Source organism: Lichenostomus cassidix, chromosome 1, assembly GCF_008360975.1.
Source record: "Lichenostomus cassidix isolate B80296 chromosome 1, HeHo_3.0, whole genome shotgun sequence".
NCBI classification, from domain to species: domain Eukaryota; kingdom Metazoa; phylum Chordata; class Aves; order Passeriformes; family Meliphagidae; genus Lichenostomus; species Lichenostomus cassidix.
This window is the reverse complement of record NC_139479.1, coordinates 94,626,011-94,638,057: the sequence shown is the minus strand read 5'-3', so window position 1 is coordinate 94,638,057 and position 12,047 is coordinate 94,626,011. Positions and strand designations below refer to the sequence as shown.

The 12,047-nt window shown below is 37.6% G+C and overlaps 2 protein-coding genes across 5 annotated transcripts in view; one reads left to right on the top strand and one right to left on the bottom strand.

Moving 5' to 3' along the window:
- Positions 1-12,047, top strand: part of CMSS1 (cms1 ribosomal small subunit homolog) — a 220,243-nt gene that overhangs the window by 60,022 nt on the left and 148,174 nt on the right. The gene's annotated exons all lie outside the window — the stretch shown is intronic.
- FILIP1L (filamin A interacting protein 1 like) overlaps positions 1-12,047 on the bottom strand; it is a 187,810-nt gene that overhangs the window by 58,213 nt on the left and 117,550 nt on the right. For all 4 annotated transcript variants that reach the window (XM_085071815.1, XM_085071830.1, XM_085071838.1 and 1 more), the window contains one exon: positions 10,690-10,868. In XM_085071815.1, the coding sequence (XP_084927941.1) occupies positions 10,690-10,868 (179 nt within the window). The remainder of the gene's footprint in view (positions 1-10,689; positions 10,869-12,047) is intronic.

The following is a 12,047-nucleotide window of genomic DNA, read 5'->3' as shown; positions in this document are numbered from 1 at the left end:
TAAATACCATTTAGTCTTGGTAAAGTGCTAGTAAGCTTGTTGCTTTGTGTTGTACTAATTCAATTTAAAGCTTTTTCTACTAGCAGTTTGGCTTCAGATGGCTTCACAGACTCTTTCTCCATAAAGAGACTAATGTGAAAACCTCCTTGACTTCCAAAACACTGGAAACCAATACTGTCAGTCAGGGACAAATACAAATAAAAAAGAGGTTGTGACAAAAGAACCTAATTAATTTTATACCTCATTGTTCAGAGGAGAAGGATCTCTAGATTCTGATTTCAGCCATTGTCATTATTTTGGATTGATGATCAATAGTCTAGCATTTCTATGATTATCTGTTTATACTGTTGTACTTCAACTCTCAGAAAGTCTGGATATGCTTTTACACAGTTAATTACATTTCTTTTGATTTGCTCCATTTTTTGCTGTCTCTTTTTTTGTTGCAGCTGTACAGCTCCTACATCAGCATAATCTGTTCTGTGATTCTTATTTTAAAACTTTATCACAAGTATTTCCTATCAAAGAGTATCAAATCTTTCATAATAAATAATATTTTTCTGGATATTCTTCTCACATGGTATAGAAGCATAAAATCACATTCTATCCATGGCCACATTTACAACTGGACAGACTAATTTTTATGTTGGATTCTTGAAATTGTATAGGAGTCCTTGCACCCTTGCTCTTTGGTTGTTTGTTTTGTAATTAGGTTTTGGTTGGTTTTGTTGGGGTTTTTTTGGGGTTTTTGTTTGTTTGTTTGTTTGTTTGTTTGTTTGTTTTATTCTCCTTGTTTGAAATGCTTGTTGGTTAGATAGAGCTTTTCTATTTCCTGTCAAACTTCATTAGCCACTTAAATACTTTATTTCCAAGAACACAGAGTTTTAATGGTTGCATCCCATCTGTTGTGTCGTCCTGAACTGTGCTTGCATTAGCACCTGCCAACTTTCTGTTAAGTTTAAATAGTCTTCATCTTAATTTTAAGCTTAGATACCAGTAGCCTATTTTTGTTTTATTTAAGGTGAAGTTGTGTATCCTATTCCAAATGTCTTTCCACAGTCTAATAAAACTGAACTCTTTCTGCATCATTTTCTCAACTACTTTATGAAATATGACTTTAAAGCCAGAACCTGTGCTTTGGTACTAGAACTATTTCAGAGATGTAGCCATGGAGACAGTCTTGTTGTCAGGTAGCTAGAAAGATAATTTTGTTCTCCAAGCACTTTGAAAATTCTTTTCTATGTTGTTATTTTTATCATGAACAGCTCCTTCTCAGTTTTCTCCAAAAATGCTCTAGATGTCTGCTGTGTATCATAAAACCACCTGTCTTTGCATCTAGTGATCAGAATACCCAAGGGCAAGGTTGTGTGTACTGTTTTGAGACTCAGATCTTTGCATACCTAAGCGTTAAACTACACGCTTTAATGATATGCTGGCAGTGAAATCTGATATTATAAGGAATTAGCTGAATTTTAAGATTGGTTGCAGGCAAGAAATTTAGACCAAACTAATCTTAAAATTTGATAATACTTATAAGCATATGTGGAAAACATGCTGATATATCATTCATGTAAAATAAATGTTTTATGGTATGCAACTAGTAAAACATATGTTTGGAACACCATTTCCTTCTTTGTATTGGAATGCCTGCTTTTCTTGCTTTGCATCCGAAGTTAATACAGAGCTAAAGAAGATGGGAATTCACAGAGATCAGGATCTTGAATGTGTAAGATATATTCCTTTGATAAAAATGTTGAGTTACATACTGTGCTATTCCAAGAAATGATGCATTCCAAAGTGGTATTATAAACCTCCTCACCCTCTGATAAACTGAGGGCTTAGGAAGCTAAATCAGCTCAGCACCTGTGCCCTTCTGTAGGTTTAGTACTGTATATTTCAATCATCCTTTATTTCTAGGCCAAATGCTACACTCAGGGAGACCAAAAGCACATGCAGATGATCACAGGAGTTTTCATTGTCTTTCCATGAGAATTGAACTGTGTAAACTCAGAGTTTACTCACAGCTTCTCCAGTCAGAGCTACAGTGTTGGCTCTACATTGTGTTCAGAGACCATGAGAAAACTGGGTTCTGAACCAAAGACGACCTATATTGGGTTGATGTTTCAAAAAGAGTTGTGGATGACTAGCGATTAATAACATGGACTTATGGATCTAGTGCTCTATTTCAGTGATAAGCTTTGATAAGCTTTGATAAGCATGTTTACAAGGTCCTTGGAGTTTTAATAGAGTGGTTTTCATTAGCTTTATTTATAAACTATAGTTTTTATTGGCTGTACTTAAATCTAGCCTGTAAGGATGCTGGAGGTTTATAGCAAACTTAGAGATATAAAAAGTTAAGTAACTTTATCCAGTGAGTGGGTTTATCCAAATATGTCGTCAAACATCTCAATTTCCCTTTTAGAAAGCCAGTTAGGGACAGACTGACTCATTCTCCTGTCTGACAGAACACAAAGACATCCAGAGTTTAGCTGGCAAGACTATTTAAAAAAAGGGAGAATTTTAGGATTTCAGGAAGTGGGTCTTGCTTCTCAGTTCCTCAGTTGGATGCAAGATGAAATTTTGAAATGAGAAACATGTGAAATCCTGTCTAAACATTTAATAAATGATGTCCCAATTTCCTGATGACTTCAACGCAAAGTGTAGGATCTGAACATTCCTAAAAGTAATCTTAATAGTCGTAAATTTGTACATCAGAATAAAGTTTACAGTGCTCTGAATTTCCTGATAACCCTGATGTTTTTAGCAAACAAATCAGAGTGAAGGGAGAGGAGGGTGCGTGGTCTGCATTTCTGCTAGGTTTTATTTCCTTTTCCACAAGGCTGTCTGGTTTTGTTCAGGCTGTGAGGAGGAAGGAGACTGGCATTGTGTGTAAAGAAGTGCAAGTGAGATGGTAACAATGATGGTTTACTGAAATGGAAGGATAGTTCAAGAAAAACAAGGTTTTTTACCTGTTAGAACCTGATAATGTTTGTGGGCCATGTGTCTTTCCCCAGTGACTTGAAGATGCTGTGAAACAAAGTGCTGAGGCTAAGGAATTTCCCAGTAGCATATAGAAGCCAAGACCTTGAGTGCTTTTAAAAGTGAAGAGCCCTATTTTAAGTTGAAGATTTTTAATCAGCTCTTGTAATTTCAAGCAAAATGTGTGACTTGCTAGGTATTGGCAAGGAAGTAAATAAGGCAAAGAGCAGCTTTGGTGATGTGCTTTTGCAGTGCCTTAACTTGGATGCTGTCTCTGCTGGAGATGCTCAGTGGATCTTGGTCAGAGAATGAGAGCAGACCTGTGCAAGGTATATCTCATCAATCTCCTGTACACATTTGAAAACAGCCATGTTGCTGGATTCAGTGAGTTTCTCTTCTCCAACACAGAGTCCAGGAGAAGGTAACTGATGCTAGGCCAAATCTGGCAGACATAAATCAGTTAACTGAGTATTTTTAGTGTTACTGTCCCTTTTGGACTTCTAATCTCCTGTTTTGGGGAGGGGGAAGGAATAAAACTTTTCTATTGCAAAATACTTCTCCTCACATCTTTCAGTGGTCATCACAACTATTGGGTTTGTTTTTTTTATCTGCTTATGGGCTGTTGTTGATGATCAACTTATGGTTTGAGAGTCTTTATTGCTGGAGCCTTCCCTTGTCAGAATGTCTGTACAAGTTCTAGCTTTTACCAGTCATGTTTCCCAGCATAAATTTTTCTGTGGGATCATGAAGGGACTGGTTAATTCTCTGCCTGCTCAGTCTTTGGAGTTCCTTCAAATGGTGCCTCACAGGGACCACTGTGTCGGATTTTGTCCCTAGGGCTAAATTGAGAGCTACCACAGCAGGGGAGTGGGCAGTTCTCCGTTCAGAATCGTCCTTGCTGCAGTCCACTCAGACTCTTCTCCTAGGAGCTTTGTCTGCTATGGATCTCTCTGTTACAAAAATGGGTGCCTTAGGGTTCTTTTTCAGTATTAGCCAAGTATTTAGTATCTTTCAGTAGAGGAAGGAATTACTGTAGTAAGCTGTTAATGAATTACTGAATGAATAGAAAAGTATTATTTTGTTTATGACAATGCAACTTTTACAGAACATTTCTGGAGGGATTACGGCCTTTCTGTATTTTGGATATTTGAAATGAGAAGCAAAATTGTCAACACTGTGTTTGGGGAACAACCCTGTGTTGGATGGGAGAGACTAGATGGTCCAGTAGTTTCTGTTGTGTCTACTTCTGATGCTACTCTGAGCCATCCACCCAACCTGTGCCCCATCATTTCACACACACATACACAGGTCTGAATCACAAATTTTAAAAAACAGAGGTCATGTGTCCTTTCTAACTTTTAGATAATTTCTGTGGCTTGTTTCCAATCTTCTATGTAGAAAGATCAAATATTGATCTTGATCTTCAGACTCTAAATAGGTTGTGTTACCTTGTCGCTATGTGGGGTGTTTTTCTGAAAGGCTCTCATATGTGTTTATCAGGCTCAAGAAACAAAGTAATGTATTTATGTGAAAATCAAAATTACCATGTGAGAAGATTTTGGTGCTTATTTTTGATAATTTTTTCAAATAATCTCTGTTCTTAACTGATTTAGTGCTCCTGATCTTTTTATATATTCTCTGTTTAAAATTACTGTCGCGGCACAAAGACTGAGGCTAAGACATTTTTCTTAAATTGCTTCTGTCTCCCATGCATGGTTCTTTCATATGTGTATATAATACTCAGAGGTTTTCTAGCTGGGCATAAATGCATTGAAGCTCACAGCATGCCATGGGAAACTTGGTTGAGTTTAGATCACAAGTCTTGGTAACTGATGTGTGACCTGCATTCTAAGTTCTCATGGCCATTTTCTCCTGCCTGTTTTTAAGATATGAAACTAATTATAGCACTTGTAAGTCATTTACATTTTTCTGCCACGAGAAAGATCTTAACTTTATTGAGATTTCTCCTCCTCCACATTCAAATGGGAGTACATCTTTTCCCATAGCAATGGGTTGTTTTGGAAAATTATGATACTGTCAAGTTTTCTATCTTGGAGAACGATTTAGGGATTTTTCTGTCTGTCTGATGTTGTGTGTTTGCTTTTCAAAGTTACTGTTACAAAATCCTGTGCCAATTTCTCCCTCTCTCACAGCCCCACCCTGCAATGAATCAGAAGTGCACCCTGTCTTTTTTTGGTCACAGGTCTTGGTACAGTCATCTGCTTCTATTGTTGCTTATGATTAGACTTGTTATGCTGTGCCACACATGGAGTGGTGCACTCAGTCTTATTTGGAAATGTAAATTGGTGACTAGAACGAGTGCCCCATTACTGAGGGCAGTGCCTCCCCATGAGCATATTTGGCCAGTGCTTCATCGCCCATGCTGGTCACTGGTTAGGTGTTGATTTACAAGAGCCATAAATATGCTGAGACTTGCCAGCTTAAAAAGATCATCTTTCCCTTTGAGTTCTGACTAGGATAAAAAGTGCTGACCAGGGCTAACACCAAGGGTGGCTTTCCACAGTCGTCCTTTTCAGGAGAATTTATGTCCTTTTGCAGGGAGGGCAATGAGCATCTCTTTCCCCATGCATGATGGAGAGAGGGTAGCAGTGTAGGAGAAAGTCCTTTGGCTGAAGTTATTCGTTGTGCCCTCCCCACCTTCCAAGTGTGCAGTGATAGTATTGGTTGCTAATAGTGATAGTGTGCCTGAAACAGTGAGCAGACATGTTACTTGCCCAGCATTAAAAAAAACCAACCCTAAATATGAGTCTCATTTGTCTGTGTCATTCCACCAATGTCATTGGAGTTGCATGAGAAATGTTTATCATCTACATCTCACATCTCCTTGATAATGACAGTAGGTAGAATAATTTTGAATTGCACCATGGATCTAAAGAGAATTTCTCAGTGGCATTAATGATGAGTTGAAAGCCCTGTTTGTATTTATTCTTGAATTTTTGCATTGAAAAAACATAATGTGACCTTGTTTAACAGTTTTAGGATCTTAACCATGAATTCTGTTTATTTTCTTTAAGATAGAAGTGTTTTTATGTTCCGTCATGCACAGACTGTTGTAAGCATCTTCAAATCCTTGAATTGTGACAAAGATTTGATTTCACAACATCTGTTGAAAGTTATGTAGTGCAACAGCACATAGTTTCCCTCATACAAGCATGAGGTAATTAATCTGTGTACATCACTTCCTTGAGTCTCTCTTTGTGCCTCAGTGGTGTTACTAGTGGGACTGTCCCACTGGAGTGTAATGTAGAATAAGAATGCTAATGTTGTGCTTGTGGTGGGTCTTTCTTATTCACCTACAGAGCACAAGATACCCATGAAAAAGGTCAAATGTACACAGATCTGGCACCCATTTCACAACTTGCAAGACATAGTCTCCAGCATATGTAATACATATAACTCATTGCCAGAAAGCTAAAAGGAAATGATTGCATTTGAGTACAATGCAATCTACAACAATAGTTCAGTGTGCATGAAATTAAAAACCGCTGGTAACACGTGTAGAATAAATAAGTTGACAGTGTTTATTTTTACTGCAGCTCTCTGTAGAGATAAGGTCCTGCTTCTTAAAATATTTAATTGGCTTCATTAAGAAAAATAGCAAATATAAATTATGCCCACTCCTACAGGATATTGAATTTTCCAGAGCTGGACATGCAAAATATCATAATACCAATGTGTAAATGTGTTTGAATTAAAGTATAGCAATGTTACGCTAGCAACATACCAACACACTTTTAGCTAAGATGGTTCCTTCTTTCCCTGATGCCCTGTCCCAAATTTCAAGCACCATTTACTTAACTACTGTGTGTAGCAATTACTTTTATCTGACACTTTAAAATAAACCCAAAACATTTTACCTAGTGCTCTCAGTTTAATGAAATCACCTTTCTTACCTACTCAAGCCCTGAGCAGTCTTGTAATGTGATTTAATTTTGGTACAGTTTTAGGGTGATGTATATGCATAATAACCATGTAATAACATTGAGTTAGAGGGTAAGAGTGTACTGTGAAAATACACGAGAGAAAAAACATAGCCTTAATTCAGTATTGGGTGTGCATCCAGGGAAGATACAGAGAAGCCTGAAATAGCTAATGTAGAAATGATCAAGAAGTATTTTTGAAGTGAGAGCCTGGAAAAGGATTTAGTTATCTGGAAGTACAGAAAAACTTGTTTGGCTTATTTGTGTGTGTGTTTGTTTTGTTCATTCTTTTGTTTTGTTTTTTAATATTTATTTTTCTTGGAGGTACTATGAGGAAGAATTTGTGAGACTTAAATGTAAAAGGGCTCAGGTAAAAATGAGTCTAGGCTGAGTGACAAGCAATGTGACTTTTTTAACCTCAGTTTTAAGAATGGAGGTATTGAAGAATTATAAGGATTAAGCCAAGGGCAGAGGGATAAAAGACTGAGTTCTCTTCTGTTCTCATGGAGCTGGGAGTGATGAGGAGTTGCTCATATGGTGAGATTTGTTGTTTTGGTAATGGCTGGAGTACACTCAAATCACTATCATAGAGATGATGCCTGACTTTGAGTTTCTGTGAGGAGAAGCACAGAGAGTAAGAAGTTTCCATCTCAGAGTACCCTGTGGAACACTCAGAGAAATGAGACCGATCTGGAGTCACAGAAACTGTGTGGGTAGGATGGCAAGGAAGGTGCTGAAAGATCTCTTTTTCTCCACAGAGCTCTTTCATGTATTCTAGGGGTTTGTCAGGCTTGTGGCTTGTTTGTGGCTCCATGCTTTAAAAGTGTGACTGAAGATTATTAAATACAATCACAGTAGCATAGTTTTATTCTTTGTTTACTGGAAAATGTCTGTTGTGAGGAATGAGACTGTTCAGTCTGAAGATTTGTCTTTGTCTCTGAACTACAAGTGGTTCACTATGGAGGATTAGTTTTTGGTTGGCAACAAGAAAAATGCTTAAAATGCTCAAAGGTTTAACATTGAATGCTAGTCTGGTTCTCCTATCTAGGAAGCTTTCACTAGTGCTGTCATAAGCCTTAACTCCCAAATCTGGCAATGTACAATTGCTGGGGACAGTCTTGTTGCCTCAGTGTGAAGTCAAAGCAATTCTTGACTTCAAATGGTGAAGGTGAAGAGCTTTCTTGAGTCATCAAAGACTGTTACATTTTGCACAATCCAAACATTAACTCGTCCAATGAGACATGTCATCAGTGAAGGGCATAAGGCAGCAGAAAGGCCCTAGAGATGAAGGGTTGTCTTGTTTATGTAAAACGTGATCATCTGATAAATCCATCACTAAAAATTTTATTTAAGAATTCTTCAGTTCTGTTCTTCCTGAGCATATAGGCAAGAGAGAGGAAGTGCTTATTTTCTGCCTGATATGAAAATATATCCAGAACACTTTGTAAGACTTGGGTCTGACTAATTGTTTCTTTATTCTTGCCATAAGAAGTAGTTTTCAGAACATCAACATCACTGTCACTTAACATCCAAGTTTTTTTGCTTTTGATCATACAATCACATATTATTCATGTACCTTCTTTGGCTTGTGTACATTCTGTACCTTCTAAAGATATCTTTAGTATATACTGGAGTTTTGCTCTTTGATAAAAGTGAGGCATTTCTTTGACTAATTGAAAGTCGGGGATTTTGCTTTGAATCTGAAATACTGTTTGGAATGCTATATATCTACCCCATAGAAGAGGACATTGCCTCTGGCTGAAAATAAAGTACGTTCATTGGTGAATACTTACTTTTTTTTTTTTTAACTTGTATTGGGTGTAAGCAAAAATTCATGGCATTGTGTTATGTGTGAAACTTTTTATAGAGTTCTATTAATTCTTAATCCAAATGCAAAATTTGCATCCTGAGAAAATGTAAATTGGACTAAGGCTTTTGAAGTGGAAGAAGAGGTCACTTTGCCATGTGAGGCAGGCTCATGTAGGAAGAGCTGTGTCCTAATTTGCTGAGTGTTTTTTTGGTTGCAGGTTTTTTGTTGGGTTTTTCTTTTTCTTTTTCTTTTTTTTTTTTTTTTTTTATGGCAGGCAACTGCATGGAGATCTTGATGGTGACATTACTTGGCAAACAATTTGGAATCAGCTCAGCAAGTGACATCACACCCCCTTAAGGTTTTCCACATAAAATATGTCCTCCAAAGAAAAAACCCCAAAAATTGAGACTTAATCTGAAATCTATTATTATATCTTCTAAGGTCCCTTTAAGCACCTCAGTATTCACCCTCTTCCCACCATTTTCCGGGCAGCTTGACTAAATGCAGCAGACAATAGTGGTAAATGCTTTACAGTCTTCTTGAGAATGGGAACCAGAGGTGGGGCAGAGGAGGAGGGATATGGAGGAGGGGCAGCAGAGAGGGTTTTAATCCCATGTCTATATGGTTTAAAAAAATACATGTAGATTACTACTCCAATGCTTAGTCTTTTCTTCTGTGCAGCTTTTCATGCAGTGTGCAAGCACGTATATGGTGTAGCATTTTGCCACTCTTAGCAAGTGACTAAGTCTAGCTCTGCCTCTAAGAGATGAGTATCTCAGATTTTGAGAAGAAGAGGGACACAAAAACTCCTCTTGATCTCAGAGTTTGGTTCCTGATTGATGGTGATTCCCAAGAACAGTTGTGTGCTTTTCTGTGTTTGCCTATGCTTGCCTGCACTGTACAAGCTTTTCTGAGAAGCAAACATTTCCTTCCGCAGCCTCTGTCGCTGTGAGCCACAAGCACGGCTGTGTGCTCGCTGTGTGCTGCCTTTGATAGACGTGCAGGAGAGAGGTGCAGCACACAGGGTGAGCACTGCCAAAATACGTAGCACATGATGTTACACAGGCGAAGCAAAGGAAGAATTATCTATGCATAATGTGAGTTTAGAATAGGCTTGACGTTCTCACACCCAAACATTTCCATCTGTTCCTAAGCGAAAGGAAACTGAGACAATATTCTCATATCTTCTGGGCTAGCTATACAGGGAATAGGAAATGTTCTTAGATATTTTTTTTTCCTTAGATGGGTTCGGTTTTATTGCAGATTCAGAGAAGTCACAGTATAAAGTGGCTCTTTTAAAAGACAATAAATGACATTAAATTATTCTCAATTCTTCTGAGAATTGGTATTGAAACTGTAACACTGTGCTTGAACAAGCTGTGGAACTTTTAGGTTACTCTTAAAAAATAAAGCTGGATTTATGGGTTTTGTGCCAACCCTGATATGAGAACTTTGTCATTCTTACTTTCCAAGCTTTCTGGAAATTATCCTTTGCCTTTGCTTTCTCTCCCCATATTTCTGTGTTTTGCCCAAACATCTACTTTTCCTCATGTCTTTTTCTTCTGCCATGAAAGGCTGCATGCCTGATGACATAGTTTGTTCCTTACATACTGTAGTGTGTACCAACCATCTAAAATGCACTGAAAGGTTTGCCTGGTTCCTGTTGGTTATAACTTCATACATCTGCATATCTCCCTGTGTACTTTGTAGTATAACATCCTTGGCATCCTGTAACAGTGCTGAAGAATCTGCCAACCATTTGACCTACCTCAGTGACTGATGAAGATGTAGACATTACTGTTAGTTAGAAGTCATTAGTTATGTTTTCACAGCTGAACTGTCAAAATACAATTCCACAAACATTTCTAATTTTTAGTGGATGCAAAATAAAAAGCAGACAGATCTTAGGTGTATTGTTAAATTGTACATACTTCTTGATACTATGGTAAGCGGTAACCTTACCTTTCGCATTCTTGTTCCAGCAAGTTTGTAAACTCATCGCTTTTTTCCATATATTTGCTGTGCTTCCTCTTTTCTTCCTCTAGTTCATACAGTGTCTGTCTGTGTGATTTTTCTACCATTAGAAGTTGTTCCAGCATTCTTCTGTGAACTTCTTTCTGTTTCTCTACAAGTTTATCAAGCTGCAAAAAAAAGCAAAACTTCCTGAAGTATTTTGAAACTATTGCTTTCTTAGGTTTTTATTAATAAGAGAATTTTAAGAGCGGCTTAGTAATATAATAATAATAGCCTAGTAGCCAGGTCTGCTGGTATCGGTTTGGAAAGGGTTTTTTAATTCTGTCAGTCTAATTCCAACAAATTTGAAAAATAAGGTACTGTTTTTCAGGACCCTCAGTCACCTTCCTTTCCTTCTCCTGCCATGACTGATCCTCAACAGCTACTAATTAACATTTACTGTTCCCAGGGTTGTGCTTTTCTCATTGATCATTGTGGTAGAGAACCAGATGTCTTGGCAGAAGCAGCATCATCCAGTGCTTCACACAGTGGATGACTGACTTTTGATTGAATAGAAATAGCTGCCTCACTTGTAGCTGCAGAGGAAAAAGAGCATTAAATTGTTTTTATAAGGTAGAGGTAGGTCAAAAAGCAGTTTTCTGGTTTCACACTAAATGCACTGTAGTGCCAAGAGTGCAAAACAATCCTGTCTCTTGTGCTTACTTCTGAGCATGGCTCTGGGTTTCTGGAAAAAGTAAGTGCTAAATTTTTTAATAGTTAAAAGCATTTCTTTTTAATGGTGACATTTCCTGTTATGTTCCTCAAATTGCATGTGTTGTTGAGGTTTTTGTCTTTCAGATGGCACCTTTATAGCACACTTAGAGCATAGAATTCTCTTCCTCAACGATTTCTGCTTAACATCTAATCATAGAATCATTAAGGTTGGAAAAGACCTCCGAGATCATTGAACCAAAGTTTTGACCAAACACCACCATGCCAACTAAACCATAGTGCTAAGTGGCATGCCCAGTCATTTCTTGAACACGTTCAGGGATGGTGACTCCACCACCTCCCTGGGCAGCCCATTCCAATGCCTGATCACCCTTTCAGTGAAAAATTTTCCATTTTTCTAAATATTATTATATAGTGATATTGTAATTTAAATAATCTATTTTAGGTTTTGGCAATCATTTTTAGTTTTTTTTAAACCACAGAGGTTGGCGTAACTGTTCACTAGACTTACGCTGTTAAACAAAATAACCTCCATGAACTTAGATAAAGCTGTGATTTTGAGGATTCTGTTAAAATTTTGAGTTCAGTATGTGATGGAGTTATACAAGTGTGCATATTAAACCATGAGTGGTTTT